The sequence below is a fragment of the Carassius gibelio genome, chromosome B24, assembly GCF_023724105.1.
Source record: "Carassius gibelio isolate Cgi1373 ecotype wild population from Czech Republic chromosome B24, carGib1.2-hapl.c, whole genome shotgun sequence".
Classification (NCBI taxonomy): domain Eukaryota; kingdom Metazoa; phylum Chordata; class Actinopteri; order Cypriniformes; family Cyprinidae; genus Carassius; species Carassius gibelio.
Genome location: NC_068419.1, coordinates 12002358 through 12020877, shown reverse-complemented (window position 1 = coordinate 12020877; position 18520 = coordinate 12002358). Strand labels below are relative to the sequence as shown.

The following is an 18520-nucleotide window of genomic DNA, read 5'->3' as shown; positions in this document are numbered from 1 at the left end:
AATACACCAACCTTCTTTAAATAAACATCCATTTACAGTAAAATAATGTTTTGGTGTTTAAGAACAATTAACACAGCGCATAAAATGACTAAGATGAAGTAAATACTGATCTGTGTTTTTGCCAGAGGATTAAAAACAAAAAGCAATTATGAAATTTTTCCTTGCATTGTTTACATCTCTAAAACATTTATTGTCTTAGATTTGCAAGACAAACTTCGAACTGAAAATAACTCTGTATTGTGAGATGTAAACTTGCAATTAGGGATGCACGATATTGGATTTTGGCCGATATTCGATATGCCGATATTTTCTAAATAATTTTGGCCGATGCCGATACCGATATCGATATATATACAAATATATACTGATAAATTTAAACTTTAATTTTACTGAAGAGAAATCCATGTATCTCTTTTGTACTGATTCTACCATAAATTTATTATTTTACAAATGTAGACAGACATTCACATCTGAAAAACAGGTCAATTATTTCACTTGGAGAATATCGGTTTGGCTCATCGGCAGAAATATTCATATCGGCCGATACCGATAATGGTCATTTTAAGCTTTTATCGGCCGATACCGATGTTGTGCCGATATTATCGTGCATCCCTACTTGCAATTGTGAGAAAAAAGGAAGAATTGTGACATAAACATTGCAATCACATTTGAAAATGCTATTCTGTGGTGGCACCACCACCAACAACAACAAAATTGAGAGTTGGGACATTTTATCTCACAATAATGACATTTTTCCTTGCAGCTCTACGATTTTTTCCCCTTATATTTGCAAGACAAACTCAGAATCCATACAAACTCAAACTTGTACTTCTGAGCAGAAAAGTCTGTATTGTGAGACGTAAACTGGTAATTGCGAGAACAAAGTAAGAACTATGACATAAAAGTCTCAAGTAAATTTCTGTCAAGACCACTATCGTCAAAATGGCTGACACTCAGCATACAGTTTGGTTTGGTGGCATGGTTTTGTTCTTGGCGAAAACTCCCTGCCAATCTATGCAGCCTGTCATGAATGAGCAGGGAGAGCAGCAGTAATAACCCCCAAGGGTAAACAGAACAGAACAAAGCAGATATCATTAATGTAGTTGATGATATTTAAGTGTAACGCATTATTCAAGATAAAAGGTGTCTGATTTAATGAGGAATATCAGAAAGCAAAGTCCTGACTGTGGCAAAAGGAGGAGTTGGAGAAGGAGGAGGGTAATTTGCTCCTGAGCAAGCAAAAATTCTGTTGAATAATACTGAATAGAGCTTTCTGTGATAGATGTCAGCTTGACTCATGTGACCTGCCAGAACTAACGCTTATATGCTTATTTATTTATTTATTTTAATTCTGTGGTTGTAACAACAACAACAAAATTGAGAGTTATCACTTTTAATCTCCCAATTCGGAAATTTCTTCCTTGCAATTCTGTGATTTATTTTCTTAGATTTGCAAGACAATCTCAGAATTTATATAAATTCAGACGCTTGCAGTTCTGAGAAGAAACGAGCTGTATTGTCAGACATAAATTCGCAACTGCGAGAAAAAACTGTGAATGACTGTGAATTACATTTTTCATTTTCATTCTGCGGTGGTAACAACAACAAAAAATTGAGAGTTGTAAACACAATTGTAAAAAAATAAAATAATAATAATAAATTGTGAAAGATAAAAATAGTTTAAAAAAGTTAAAAAGTTAGTACAATTACATTATATAATTTTTTTTTCCGTGATGGGAACAGGCTTTCATAATTATGTATGTTTAATTTATTCAACAACTAACACAATTTATGTACTTAATTTGACATTAACAGCTTCATTCTGTTCTCTTTCTGTTCAAGACCATTAGAACAATTTCAAGGGCACCAGGATGTGTTTTACACAACTACATTCACACAGCATGAAAAACATTTGTTTTGTTAAATAATTAAATAATAACATAATGCAACATAATTACATAATTTTAGAGCAATCACTAAAATATTTGAGATAAAAAGACAATATTCTTAACTCTTAATATTCTAAATAATGCATAAAACAGATCTTTAAAAATAATTTTAACTTTAAAGGGGTCATATGATGTTGCTAAAAAGAACATCATTTTGTGTATTTGGTGTATTGAAATGTGTTTATGACGTTTAAGGTAAAAAAAAAAAAAAAAAATTCCACATACTGTACATTATTGTTTCTCCTCTATGCCCCGCCTTCTGAAACGCATCAATTTCACAAGGCTCATCTCTCTGAAAAGCGAGGTGTGCTGTGATTGGCCAGCTATCCAGCACATTGTGATTGGCCGAATGCCTCAAGCCTGAGACAGAAATGTTATGCCCAGGGCTTAATTTGACACCACATTTGAAGAAGTGATGAAAAATAATAATAATTGCCAGGCTGGTGGAAACAGCAGGAGACCGTGCTACCACGACTGTCAAGAGTGACTCGACGGTGTCCCAGAGCAGCAACATGTTTGGTGCGTGCCGTCAGCAGCTGAACAGTTCCATGTTCAAATACACATAATAAGTTTAAGCTTGCCATAAAGCACCAGCAAAAGTAACTACCATAGATTTGTCTGCTCTGAGAGAGTTTTTGAATTCGAAAGCTGGTTTTGAATGACTGATTTAATCTTATAATTTGTGTGGATTTATTTTATTATACAAACCTACATGCTATGTTGAATAAATGCAGGAATTCCCTCATTATGAACTTGAAAGCTGCCAGAATTATTAAAGCATGCAATATAGCTACACACAGTCCCCCATCGAAATTTAGGACTTTTTTAAATATAACTCAAAAAAATTAGGCCTGGAAACTGCATGGCATTTTCAGGTTACTCATGGCCTTACAGAACTCAAAAGCGACTGATGCACGCTCTTAATCACTTCAACTGGTCACCAGTGTGATTGCGCGAATGCTCCGTTACCTCTCCCTTCTGTAATCACATGCCGGATCCATTACCCCACTTTGTTCCGGGACCTCGCAATTTACAAATTAAGAACTGGTTATGCCTCTTAACATATTGTAAAGCCTTGTCCGGCCGGAGTATCGAGACAAAAAAAAAAAAAACAACAACACAAAAAAACATTATAAACGTGATATAAACATGATTTCTTGTCGTGTTTTCTTTTGGAAGGCAAAAACAAAGTAGCTTCACTTTCTCAACAAAACAGCGTCACACACCGTGGCCTTGAGTGAGCCATGGTCTAGAGTGAGCCGCAGCCGGCTTGAATGAGCAGAGGCGGTCGGCTTGAGAACGGTGCAGCAGGTGGATTCTACGAAGGAGCATCTTGTCTTGCAGCAACCACATGTGACAACCCGGGCTGGACGCTGCTTCGTCCATGGTGAAAGCTAATTCAGCGATCCACAGTGCAAAGTTGATGCATTTCATCAGCGACCAGCACAGATTAGCTAGTCACAAAAAGTAGTTTTGCTTTCACAGTGACATCTACGCGAAATGGCGGCAACAACAATACTACAACAAGAATAAAAAGTATGCCTTCTTTCTTTACGTGAACATCTGGGCGGCGTCATGCAAATATTCCCACATACTGACGTAGATATGTGGGGGCGTGTTAGAACGAGCCGTATCAGGGGGCGAGGACGAGTGTTATTTTTTTATGAAGAATATCTCTTTGGATTTGAGTCTTTGCAACTTCACAGATCTTCTCTATTCACCAAGAGCTTGTAACACTCCAAAGAGAAAGAAAATCATCATATGACCCCTTTAAGTCAGAACGGAGAGGGCAGCTGATCTAGATGTATAACTGAAATCAAACTCCCACTCGACAGTAACCCAGCACGGTGCCCTCCACTCATTTCATGCTTTGAGTGGATTTCACTGGGCCTCAGTTTTGAGCCGTAACTGAAGAAAACCAGGCAGGCCAAAATAAGGAAGTAGGATTCGGAGTCAGGGCATAAATCGATGAGACATAATGGAAGGCTTGAAAAAAGGCAGAGAGCTTCAGTTTCACAATCTGCTCCTCTGCCTACACACACGCACACACAACTGGCCCCAACACACTCTTAATCTCACACAGAAGCCTGCAGCCAGGACTGATTACTCTTCTTTTCAGGAAGGATTCATGCAGAAGGTGAATATCCAGCTTTAGAGAAAAGCTCTGGAGTGTTTACGGTGGGTGCCGCTGTAGATGACCTACCAGTGCGGTCGACAAGCTTAGACACAGAGGCTTAGACTCAGACACTGATACACACAACACAACAGCACACATGCACTCTTGAACTTTGTTTTTGCTCTTTTTACTTCACCGTCCTCTCTCAGGGGCATAGGAATCATTGTAACTTTCTAAGTTTGACCACTCTCAACTTTTTGGGAGATAATTGTATAAAATGGGTTCATGACCGAGTGACGGTAGCCTGAATGAACATGCAAAGGTTGAGTAGTAAATCCGTCTGTGCTCTTTTTAATTGTTTTGCAAAGTAAACATGCTAGATTGACGTCTTTGATCATTGTGCTTAGCATAGCTGTTCTTTAATGTGAGATCTCATCCCCCAATACAGCTAGAACCCACTTGGCTTCAATTATTTAGAACTACTGGGTGAATGTTACACCTAATTAAAATTCATGAGACATGCTGATTAGATTTTTAATGTGCCTTTCCCAATTTTTTTGATCACTTCTGCTCTCTCTATTCTTTATAAAACATCAGAAAATGGTAAAGTGTGTAATTTCTGTGCCACTATTGGGACCAATGAGTAATGCATTTTTAAATTTCTTTTATTTTGGAATACCAATATTGACTTCTTTCTTGGTCAGCGAGATATTTTTTTTTCGTAAAAAATAAATTGATACTTAAAAAAAAAAGCTTTGTCATCACAGGAATAAATGATATTTAATTTACATATTTAAAAGATATTCAAATAGAAAAAATTGACATTTTAAATTGGAATAATATTCCGTAATGTAATTTTTTTAACTGCATTTTTTATTCAAGTAAACGCATGTGAGCAAAATCGTTTTTTTCCTTTAAATATAATATAATATAATATAATATAATATAATATAATATAATATAATATAATATAATATTTATTAAATAAATAAAACTATGCAATTAAGACTTTAAGATTTTAACAAGCATTAATCTATAATAGGTACTGTAGCCTTAGTCAGATAATTTGGTCTCAGAAATTTGATATATAAATCACATATATTTAAATCACATGAAAACATTTTTAATAAGTAATATTCTGGCTTTTGATAGCAGACTGCCCTGGTTGTCAATCTGAGAAGCAGGAACAAGTCTCCACTGAATCTCACTGCTTTCTAGGAAAAATGATTAAATATTTATGTGTTCTTATTTTGTAATTTTTCTTTCCTACACAGCAGCCTTCACTTATACACAGAGTCTCTAGCTGAGTAAAGCCCCTGATTGAGAGCTGAATATAGGAAGGCAGCACATCTGTTATGCGGAGACTGGAGACCCTCAGTGATCTCTGATGCCAATAACCTTCTGCTCTCTGGAGGGCCGTGGCACTGCTGGGGCAAAACTAGCAGCAATAAAAGCTAATGCCTTCCCGTTTCCTCCATATTCAAATCATGCCAGGCTGATTCAGGGCCACTTTGTATGCATCCGTGCCCTGAGAGCAGCACAAACACTCAGTGCCGTCTTCGCCACGGACAGGCCTGCAGACTTTTACATGTGGTGTATGCATAATGCCCGGCTAGCCGTCTCTCTCCCTGCACTCCTTCATCAAGTGATTGATGTTTTGCTGTCACCAGCCTCTGAGAAAGCACTAAGCGAGTCGCTGTTCGCTCTCTCGGTCTCACCTGAAGTTTTTTTTTCTGTTTTTATTTAAGAATGAAGGAAACAGAACGAGATTTGCTTCTCCCAGTCCAAAGGAATGGTAAAGCAGAAGGGTGTAAAAATAATGGGTTATGTATGGATTCAGGAATGTGTGTAAATGAGAGAGCAGGGAATGTGACATCCTCTGCCTCAGCGTAACCCTCGCATTCCCTCGTGCCCCTGAGATGAGGACAGGGAGACTGCAGGACGTGTGAATTTGACAAGCGGAGCCACTAAGCAGCTTTCCTTCCCTCCGTGTGCGTCTTCAGAGCCCTTGAGAGATACACCAGTGCCTGGGGAGACAGCTGGAGAACACACTCCTGGCTCAGTATTGTGTGTGTGTAAAAACTGAAGGAATGATATCCTGCAACCAGAGCACAGTATTCATAAACACTCATCACATAAATACATTTTTAATATAACTTTTAATAAGTGACACACATAGTACACAGCTATGAGGCACTACACTATCACCAGACAGACAATAACCTATTATATTTTGGTTATGTTTATATTTATTTTCTATTTGTGAATACCACAGTATTTCAAAACCTCAAGTTTAAATCATAATATAATATAATATAATATAATATAATATAATATAATATAATATAATATAATATAACATAATATAATATAATAACAATTGAATTAATGCCAGTATAAAGTATCCAGTTATATAATAATAGTTTAAATAATATTAAATAATCAAATAAAATATATAAAAATAAATAAATCTGACCACACAAGACAAAACAGAAACAAACAAATAAGTAAATACCAGAATATTTCATAGTTTAAATAATCTACATTAGAATGTTTTTATTTGTCAGTAAGTGGTTTGGCTATATCTTTAATAGTTACTAAATTTGTGCTCACAGAATATTTTTCCAAATAGTTTTAATTTGATTTGCCTGAGATCAAAAGTGGCGACTTATTTTGTAATCAGTCCATCCATTTTCACCAGGTTGATTCATTCAGGCCTATTTGCAGACTGGCTGTGAAAACAATAAATGTGTATTATGACACTGACAGAGCAATCAGCCAATCAGAGCGACACAAAGACATTATTGCGGTTATTTTTTTTTATCTGATGACCACCTCTGAGAGGATATATGAACAAACAATATATAACATGCATACAAATATATAACACATTTACTGAATGTTTGTGTTTACATTAAAACCATTAGCTATTGACTATGTAAAAGCTGAATATGTTCTTTTCTCCTCTGGCTTTCAGTCTAGGTAAGACTGTAACAATCGACTGGTGCAGAAATGAGAGACAAAGCACATAACAACAGCATTTAAAGATTTACACAGACGTTTGAGTAATACATTACGGTGCGAAAAATCGTTCTGCAACAATGAGCCACTTCAGGAAACATGAAACACCACATGCAACACAAGATTTATCCGTAATGGTGTATTTTTGCTCTCTGTATTGACTATTGTGCAGTAAACAGTGTGAAGGAGCAGCCAGCTTGGCTTATGGGGTGAAAATTCAATCTGCAAGAAAGAGATTCGCCTCTTGCTTATTTTTATAGACAGCGAACCATTCAAATCCTCAGTTATGCTGCTTCATGTATAATATAGGCTTTTTTGCAGAAAAAGGCTGTAAATTGTCAGTAAATAGACATTTATGAGCAATTACGCAGAGTGTTTTAATTCGGCAGTGTTTTCTTTTTCTTAAGCTTCCATTTGTATTCAATAGAGAACAATCAGCCAAACATATGCTGCGCATGTATTGTAATCAGTGCTGCAAATAGACTTTTATATGTCATTCCATCATTTATTGTACTCTGAACAAGTGGCAGTTTAAACTTAAAGGTTTAGTTCACCCAAAAATGAATATTAGCTTGTTATTTACTCACCCTTTATCCATCCTAGGTGTATATGACTTTCTTCTTTCAGATGAATCCAATTGGAGTTATATTAAAAATTGTCCAGGGTCATCTAAGCTCTATCACTGTAGTGGACGGGTGTTTCTGTTCAACAGTCCAAAACACTTTCAATAAAGTGCGTGCATCCATAATAAAACATGCCTCACACGTCTCTGGGGGGTGAATGAAACAATTTTTTATATAACTCCCAACTGGATTCGTCTGAAAGAAATAAGTCGTAAACACCTAGGATAGCTCGAGGGTGAGTAAAACTAAGGCTAATTTGTAATTTTTGGTGAACCCTTTAATTTCATTTTTTCTATGTGTTGTTTCTTACAAATGCACAACTTTTGACTTTCCAAGACATTCACTGATGGACAGGAGTTGTGTGGATTTCTTGTGGATTACTGTGATATTTTTATCAGCTGTTTGGACTCTCAATCTGATGGCACCCATTCACTGCAGAGGACCTACCGGTGATCAAATGATTCAAGGCAAAATTTCTAAAGTGGTTGCTCAGCACTTTCTCTTTTCAAATATCACGCTTCACAGCAGTAAGTGAACAACCAAAGGATTCAGCGAGCAGCAAGACAGACAGACATAGAGAAAGGGATAAAAAAGACAGGAGGAAACAAAGATAACATGAGCCAGGATCTTACATTTCAACTCCAGACGGATGAAATCTGTGTTTCCAAGGTTTTCCAGGAACACGCCATAGGGAGCAGAGGTCTTGAAGTAAAATGCGATATCAGCACTCGTTTCTCCTTGGAAAGTGGAGAAGTGCAGGTATGAGGATGGCGTGTTGAATGATGCTGCGTTCCAGTAGCTTCCTGTAAAACAGACCAGAGAACAGGCCGAATGTAAGTTTCAACAGTTCTGCAGTCAAGGTCCTTTTTATCCAATATCTGAAACTGAACCGCATTAAACCGCCATGGAATTCACAAAAGCAAAGCTTTCGCTGACACAAAATGACTTATTGCATTGCCTGATTCTGCATTCTGTACTGTGTCCAGTCTTCAGAGGTCTCGTGTACTCAAAAAACCATTTGAGAAGTGACCTGTATTATCAAAAAACACTTAGGAGGAAACAAACCAAACATGAGGAAAACAACAATTCAATCATACAAGTCAACTCTTGCCACAAATCTGAGTGAAAGTGCACTGTCTGAAGGTGAATGGAGAGTGTGTGGTGCCTAAGAGTTAATTCAAAGCCAGCTTGCCAACATCTTCCCTTTCTGGTGCTCTTGTGGTTTGACACCCACCCATTGTGTACTGTAACACAGCCACTTATCTGAGTGGAAGTGACAAAAATAAAGTGTCATTTCTCTCTAAGATGATGAGAAGTGCATTTTGAGGTAAAGGGGGACATTTCAGGTGATAGCTGAGCTGAGGGATAAAGTGAGTGATCACTCAAAATCCAACTCAAGTTTGAGGCAAGCTTATGTTTAGCTCGAATATCTCCAGAGCTTTGCAGTGGACAGTGATTAGACAATCTGTGGCTGGTTTTAATGTGTGGGTGATAACATGCCAGCTCCCGTTCGTAATCCTGATGAAATATCTCCTTGTACAATTAAAAACTAACATTTGCTACATCACATACTGGCGTACAATTCCTGTTGACAAGTATGCTGTTTTGGATGTTGGCTTTTGCTGGATTTTGCATAAGAAAATGCTTTCAACTGTTTCTTTAGAAAAAAAAGATGCCAATTAAAAAAAAAATGAATTCCAAAAAACTACCCAAATAAAATATAGTAAAAATATTACTGAAGACAATAGGTAACCATAACCAGCAAAAAGCAAAAAGACCATGAGGGTCCATTATCTAAACCAGCTTCAAACTAGCTTGGAAGTTCAGTAGGGACTGTTTGTCACTTTTATCCCATATTCAACAATGTCATTATAAATAGACAGCAGAATGTCTGACTGAAATATTTTTGTGCTCATCTACTGGCTAAATGGTGAACCACAAACACAGAGTGACAGACACAAACACATTGTCATTAATAATGACTGAGATCAGATTTATCCCTAGACATTTACTGTGACGCGTGTGCTTTAAATCAGAAAGCTAAATAACGTCAGCGCTGTCTGCTCTAATGTCATGCATAAAACACAACTGTATAGAAAGGAGGAGAGCTGAAGATGGAGGGAAAAAACAGAATGTGATGGAGAGAAACACTGCGACAATAGACTGGAGAGATATTAGAGGATGATGTCATCTCAAGACAGACGGAAACAAAGAGAAACAGAAAAAGAGACTACACTGTAAAAAAAATATTTTTTTGAAGTTGAAATATTATTTCAGAATTACTTTTAATTCGAGGTATTGCGTGCCATTTCAATGGGCTATAACATTTTGCATGCAAAAAGCATATTATTCCATTGACAGCCATGCAACAGTAACCTTGCATTCCTATAAATCAGAAGTTTTTAACTTTATTACTGTACATATGCTTAAATAAATGTATATTTAATCATTTACCAGATACTTTTTCCAAAGCAAATTACCGATAAGGGTAATAAAATTAATAGCAACAATATATGTGTCGTGACATATCCCAGTTTGTCTGAAGAGAAAAAAAAATGTTGAATAACGTCATTACTTTAGTTTTCTCTGTGCACAAAAAAAAAAAAAAAAAAAAAAAAAAAAAAAAAAAAACTAAAACCTGATGTAACATGGACTATTTTAAAGATCTCCTTTAAACCTTTACTAGCATTGAATGTGGTAGTTCTCTTGATGTCTATGTAGGGTCACAAAGCTCTCAAATTTCATAAAAATGTCTTAATTTGTTTTGAACAAAGCTCTTACTGGTTTCAAACCACATAAAAAAATTACAAAATTATAATTTTGGGGGGAAATATCTCTTTATATAAAAAACTAGGAACCACTGTCAGATATAGTGAGTGATGAATTTGGACCGTTTCAGCATGTCTCCGACTGATTTATTAAAAGAACTGACTCATAATGATTTATTGTGAATAGTACTGCACTGCTCAAGCCACAAGTTAGTCCTTGCATGCATCCAGTAAAGAAAACACAATAAAAATGGTTTATATCCATATGACACAAATTCAGAATGCAAGTAGTTACATTTTTGCAGATTCAGCATCACTGCAGTATAAAGCTACTGGTGTGTACCTGCAAAAAATGTTCACTCCATCAGCACTGAATGCCAGGGAAGTCAAGGTCCTGTTCCTTTTCTTTCTCACAGCCACCTAAATCCCATAGTTCTCTTTCTATAAAAAAAAAAACTTCCTAACCTTCACCCAATGCTTATTTGTCCCTGTTCTCACTTGTTCTGCGAATAATTCACCTATGTGTTTCAGACTGGAGTAGGAGTAGAAGCTGAGACGTTCACGTGGCCATAAGGGAGGTCTGGGCTTATCACAGCAGCACAGGAACAGCTCTTTTATTCAAGCTTGCTGAATGCAAGACTCTCACAGTGTGTCCTTAAAGCTCCATCCATTTACACACAATGTTCCAGCGCATACTCATTTAATTATTCGCCAATTTGCAGAATTTTCAATGGGAGCTGGTGTTTTTTGGAACGACGTGGGGTGCTTTTAAATCAGGCTAATAAGGCGGTAGGTGTGGCAGATTGAATATTGCTCCTGCCAGGCAGTGAAAGAGTCACTGTTCACCCTTAGATGAGCCTCGCTGTCCTTCCTCAGTGAAGAATTACAATTTTGTGTTTTTAAATGCAATGTTACACGGATTGTTTCAAACCATCTCAATTTCACGCGTGTCACTTCTGGTCAGGATTGTTTTTTTTTCCTCTGGTATAGAGTTTTGAGTGTCCAGATGTGATTTGTTTTAACCAATTCAACAAGATTTGGAGTGTTCTTGAGCTGTGAAAAAAGTGAATGAATGTTTGGATGTTTCTTGATCATTTAGCTTTAACTGAGTCAAGGACAACAACAGTAGAGGTGTTCGGCAGTGAAGATTTACATTGATGCATAATGTCGAATAAATGAGAACTGGATTTTAAGGAAACAGCCTCTTGACTCTGTTTTAGATTCTACTACTTTCAACGAGAGCCACTGGTAAGGGATCGTGTAGACATGCAAAGTATATTACGGATGACAAATGCATGCTGATTATTAATTCTCTGACTGAGCATTACTGTTTGCCAATGCTTCATTCAGCTACAGTAGCATGTTCCCTACGCCAAAGAGCAAAACTTGTAAAGCTGGACATAACAGAAGAAAACTGTTCCTTTGAGGAACCAACATGAGTCATCCCTTTAGAGTAGATTTGCCTTTAAATAGGGATGTAATACTTCAATAATAAACTAAAACAAATAAAATAACATGTCATATGTTTATTGATACTTGACATGTATGTTGATATAAGAATTATTAAAAATTATCTTATTGAGAAAGCAAAGAGCGAAAAGCAATTTTTTAACTAAATAAATATTTCATTAAAAAAGATTATCTATTTATATATCAATATACCTATATGATATCCCTAAAAGAAATGTATTCCAAAATAACAATATCCAATTTTTTTTTTTTTTTACTGTATCTAATAAATGTAGCTGGGTGAGCATAATAGACAAACTTTTGAACAATAGTGTATAATTTTGTGAAACATGCAAAAAAGCAATGAAGTGTGTTTTGAAGCAAACTATCTGCAACACCTGGATAGATGCAACAACTTAAAATATAAAATGAGAGAATAAAATCACTTCAATGGCTTAAAGTGGTGGAGCATAATGCAGCGTTATAAGGTCTCCTACAAACAGACTGATAGTAGTTCTGAAGCAGCTGCATCCTTTAGCACAGGTCTTTGTGTAAGAAATATCACAATGGTGTTGAGTGTTATTTACCACACAGAGTGTTATTTATGCTGTGCTAAAGTACTGCAAAATTCTGCAACTGGAGTGTTTTGCAAAAGCGTACATCAGGCAAAGGCCCAAAATATCTTACACTCCAAAAAGCAGCATTTTTACAGTGAAGCGTAGGGATAACAGCATCTTGTTTTTCTCTTCAGCAGGAACAGGGAGTGTTTGTCAGGACTGAGGGGAAGATGGATGATACAACATACAGTAAACAACCTGCAGCCTTCAGCCAGGAAGGTGGAAGTTGCAAAATTGTTCACCCTGCAACATGACCGTGACCCATGCTGAAGAACAGCTGAAGGACCGCAGGAGGGTGAATGGCCGTGACAGAGCTAGAAATAAAGTTTTCACCACTTTGATTCAAGTTTTACTATTCTTCTTTTAGTTGACAACTCATATACAAAGCACCTTTATGGTTATAGGGCTTATAAATTGCACAGTACAATTATTTTTCTAAGATTATCAAAGTACGTTTCGCAAGAAAATACTATGTCAGTGTTTTGATTTGAAACTTTTACCTTAAATTCAATGTTTAATATGCCAGAGGTTCAGCAGTTTGTATCTCAGATTTAGCACCTTTAAACTTAAATTAATAATTCACCCAAAAATGTAATTAGCTGAAAAACTGCTCACCCTCAGGCCACCCAAGATATACACAAGTTGTTCTGTTGGGAAATATATAATTTTTGTTGTCATCTCACATCAAAATCCAGTATCATTTGTTTAGAACTGTTTTCAATTGTATCTGTGCATATTTCTCTCCTGATTCAAACTTTTTCACTAAGCAATATTATGGACAGAGGAAAGTTAAAAACATATTAAGGATGAATGCTTATTACAAACATACTGCTTTCCGATTCACAACACATTCAATGATGGATTATTGTGATGTTTTTATCAGCTGTTCGGATTCTGATGGCACCCATTCACTGCAGAGGATTTGAAACAAATGGATGATGAAACAAACTCATCTACATCTTGGATGGCTTGAGGGTGATTCAGTTTTCAAGCAAATTTTCATCTTTGGGTGAGCTATTCTTTTAAGGAGAAATATTCTGAAATATTAAGAAGTGTATCTCCCACTTTTTCTGGATTTTCAGGATTCTTCTTGGTTTTCATTCTAAGTAACGAAGGTATGAAGCAAGAGGTCTCTGAAGACCTAAGAGTTGTTCAGTTGGGGTGATAAAAGCAAACATGTGACAGACAGCTCATTTATCAGCAGCACAGATGCTGTTTACCTTATACAGACCCCAGGAGTGTGACGACTCTGAATTGTGTTAACAGCCGCCAAATAGGGGAAATAAGGGGGTCCAAATATGTACAGCCCAACTAAAGTCACAGGAAAGTCAGATGGCCAAACAATAGATTGTTTTATATTTTCTTTAATCAATTTGACCTGTGAAATTTCTATATGAAAACAAAAATATATTTAAAATACTTTTTATAATATTCATATTTTGTGAATGACAAATATATAAAAAACTAGTGTTTATAATCATAAGTTATCATGTTTACATCTTTGTAATGCATGAGAAGTAATAATGTTTTTTTTTCAGATTAAAAAAAAAAGTGTGTTTCACATTAATATTTTTTTTGTACTCTGAAAAGCATTAATGTTAATGGTTTTAAGTTTATTTTTTTTAATCTGTGGAACATAAAAGAAGATAGTTCGATTTATTTTTTTTAACTAACTAATTAATTAGTTAATTTACTTGTCATCAGTATAAAGCAAGTTAATGCACTGGAACACCATTGACTTTCATTGCATGGACATTTAAAAAAAAATCTTATTTTGCATTCTGCAGAAGAAAGAAATAATCTTTTTAAATTAGATTTTGTATCTGATACTTTCAGTGTTGTCTGAATCTCTATCTAGGTGTTAAGGTTATTGCACCACATCATCATCAGTGGCATTCATGCATCTGCAACACAATTACATTTCCATCTTATTGAAACAAGACATTTGAACTGCAGCTGTGATGAGCATTCACTTGACTCAGTGTTTCCATTTTCGCTTCTGCATCTGAGCATGAGCACTCGTGACAGTAAAGCCAAACGCTCAGCATGAGGTAAAGCAAAACACACACCAGTGTTTGATTCAACCCGCTTTCATAATTGCAGCCGTGTTGATGCCACAGTGGTGAGTGGGCGCATATTAGACCACTCCTGTGCCGGCTGGATGATCACAAGCTCTCTCAGGCCTGTATTAAACAGTAGGCTCCATTGAGACCAACACAAAGGCCAGTCTTCGTCACACACACTTTATATCTGACATTTACTGAGAACTTGCTCTTTCTTTAAAGCCAGCTTCCTCACTTTCTGTCTCCTTGTCTTAACAGTTAAATGGAGTAGACAGCCCTAATATAGTATACCAGCCGCATGAGCCATACTGATAAACAACAGCAAAGCAGTGATGCATCCAGACTTTTTAATTTTTTTTACTATGGCATATATAAAAAGGCAATCTTACAGTAGTAAGAAGCATAACCCTCCATCCCTGATGATGAGTATCATAAAAATGTAAAATATTTTAAATAATAATAATAATGAAGGGCTAGGCAAGGTAATGCGTTATTATCGCGTTAACACATTAATCAATTAATGCTGACAATTATTTTATCATGCATCAAAGGGTTAGTTCACACATAAATCTAAATTATGTCATTAATGACTCACTCTCATGTCGTTCCAAACCCATTAGACCGCCATTCATCTTTGGAACACAGTTTAAGATATTTTAGATTTGGTCCGAATTTTTTAAGCATCGAAAATACATTTTGGTCCAAAAAAAGGCAAAAACTATGACTTTATTCAGCATTGTCTTTGACAATGTCAATTTGTCAATTTGTCATTGATGCGAACCGTTTCAAAAGATTCAGTTTGATTTGGTGAACTGGTTCAAGAAAATCCTGTTACATCGAGTGATTCGTTCGTGAACCGGATATCACTACACTGCAGTGTTTTGAACTCGCTTACAACAAACCCAGAAGAGAAGATAATGCTGAAAAAAGTCGTAGTTTTTGCTATTTTTGGACCAAAATGTATTTTCAATGCTTAAAAAAATTTGAACTGAGCCTCTGATATCACATGAACTACTTTGAGGATGAAGATGTTTTTTTTTTTACTTTTCTGGACATGGACAGTATACTCTCGGACTAAATCTAAAATATCTTAAATTGTGTTCTGAATATGAACAGAGGACTTACGGGTTTGTCATTAATGACATAATTTAAATTTTTGGGTGAACTATCCCTTTAACACAGTTTTTTATTATTATGAAAGTCTGTTGCTCAATGCCTCTTAATACACACAGACAAAGCATGGGTCACAGGAATGTGGAATGTTAATCAGTACTGGTTTGAGATGGGTGTCATCACACCTCTCAACCAATGAGAGCATTGGGGGTGGGGCTAAGACTGCACCAGCACTCACATGAAGTGTTCACGACTTTATTAGTGGGAAATAGGAAGTTCCTCTTCAAGACCTTGAGTTGCGTCGAACACTTTTAGGAATGCCTTTGGCGAGACGACTCAGAATATCGTGTGGAATCTGTCCATTGGAAGGGCACGATAATTCACCCTCGCCCAGAGTTGTGGAAACTGTGAGTGCAGTTGCAGGTGCAGAGACCGCCAGCTTGACCCTGTTAACTGCCCAGTTGGTACAGTTCTGGAGTTTCTACGAGCCAGGCTCTCTGCAGGGTTAACACACTCCATCTTGAAGGCTTACTTAGCGGCCATTCCAGCTTACCATGTCCCTTCCGGTGATCAATCAGTGGGTAGACACCACATAGTGACACGTTTCCTCCGTGGTGCACTGAGGCTGAGGCCTCCAGTACAGTCCCGTGTTCCCCCATGGGACTTGGTTGTGGTTTTAGAGGCTCAGTGTAAGCTCCATTCGAGCCAATTCAAGATATTTCAGATTGACATTTGACCCTTTAAACTGTAGGCGCCTTCGGTGGCCCCTACCTACCTAGACTTTGCACTCGGCATGGCCAAAGCGCTATTATACCCTCGAGCAGGTTATGTTACAAAAGTTCCCTCTGTCACACCACAACCAACAGTACTGCAGGCCTTCTGCCCTCCTCCTCCCTTCTGGGAGTCCGACCAGAAGAAGTTAATTGTTTGTATCCAGCTCGAGCGCTGGACAAATACGTCCACAGAACTGCATCGTTTTGTTAACTTCGTGGTTTATTATTTTGAGTCATCACTCCTGCCACTCAGAAATGTTCACACAATCATGCTGCACGTATCAGAAGTTCTGCGCTCCGGCGCGATTAGTGCTCACACTACATACGTGTTGCGCCTGAGCCAAACTGAACCGTGCTCTGGCCCACATCTTCCTACCTTGGGGGTCAAATGCGCTCAGGCACGTTTAAAATTGCCTAGTGTGAATACACCCTTATTCTCCTGCATCTCACGAGTCTCTACCCACCTCTACCCACTCGAGTGTTGTCCCGCACTCTGTTGCACTGGGTCCTGCGATCATGCAGGTCTCTATTCAGAAGATGCCTGTAATAATGTTAAGATTGAGGCTCTGTCTCTAAGCATAACTTGTTTTTGTGCAACAAATGATAAAATATTTTCTATAAAAACCTTAATGCCGTGACAGTGGAAATACTGTTATTGAATATTGTAAATGTTATTGATATTTGACATGTATATTGATATTTTTGATATAATAATTATTAATCAACATTTTTTTTTCTTAAGAACACACTCACAAAGAGCAATTTCTAAGCAATTCAATATTTTATTCAACTATGCTTTGATCTGTTTATCTATCAATATAGCTATACAAAATTATATCCACAATACTGTATAAATTTGATTTTAAAATAACAATTATAATAACAAATAATTAATAGTTAATCAAAATAATGTTTCAATAATTTCCATAAGTTCAAATTTATCATTTAAATGTAAAACATTTTTTTAATAAGCACAAATAAACACAACAGGAGTTGACCACTGTGCTTTACAGAGTATAAAACCAAGCCATACGATAAAAAGGAAAGAAAGCAATCAGACATAATGAAAATAAAACATAATTAAGAGTCGCTAAATGCTCGGACCACAAGATAAGACTTTAACTTTGATTTAAACTTGTGTACAGAGGACAGGAATCTCAGATAAAAGACAGAAAATGAGCATTTTAAAATGATTTCTGAAGGATCATGTGGCACTAAAGACTGGTGCAATGATGCTGAAAATTCAGCTTTGCATAACATTTAAAAAATATTCAGATATAAAAGGATGTGAATAATATTTGATATTTTACTTTGCTATTTAACTTTTGCAATTTTAATAAAAAAATTCAGCTTTAGTGAGCTTAAAAGACTTCTAAAACACACACACACACACACAGACACACACAGAGAGAAAGAATTTTGGGGCCAGAAATAAATATTTATGACAGGTAAAAAAATTATATGGCTAAAGTTTTATTTTAGACTCTGCAATCTACTATGTCTGCTTGTTATAATTTAACAACCAGGGGAAGATGGGAAAGAAAAGATGTACCATCTTTAACAGCTACCAAAATATGGTACAACAACCGCAGGCTATATAGTGTCTGGTGGATAATGCCACCAACAAGAAAGTCAGTGGCTCAAGGCTCTGGTCTGTCAGCTGGTACTACTGCACTGTAAATGCAGCAAAGTCTGAAGTCTTTCCCATCAAAGCAAGCCCAAATCACAGCTTCACCCTGAGGACTGACCCAGCAGTGAAGTGAGCGAAGGGAAGAATGTGTTTTGCAGGTGTGAATGGTGCCATGTGTTCCTGTGAAGAGGTTTTCAACAGCATCCAATGATGCCCTTTTGACAGGATCCTGGGAAGTGTGAGGTCATTTTGGTCTAGAATAATTCTACTCTTTCCTTTATTTTCAGCCCAGCTGGTGAGGTGCTAGAGAAAGTTCTCACACAGACAGAAGGCTAGAATGTGAAGATTTGTCCAAGTTAAAACATGTCTGTTCCTGACACTTTTGACAAACTAAATTG

The 18520-nt window shown here is 36.7% G+C and overlaps 1 protein-coding gene across 1 annotated transcript in view; it reads right to left on the bottom strand.

Moving 5' to 3' along the window:
- The window catches only part of cntnap2a (contactin associated protein 2a), a 337198-nt gene that overhangs the window by 46012 nt on the left and 272666 nt on the right, over positions 1-18520 (bottom strand). The window contains exon 16 of the mRNA XM_052596190.1: positions 8342-8512. Coding sequence (XP_052452150.1) covers positions 8342-8512 — 171 coding nt within the window. The remainder of the gene's footprint in view (positions 1-8341; positions 8513-18520) is intronic.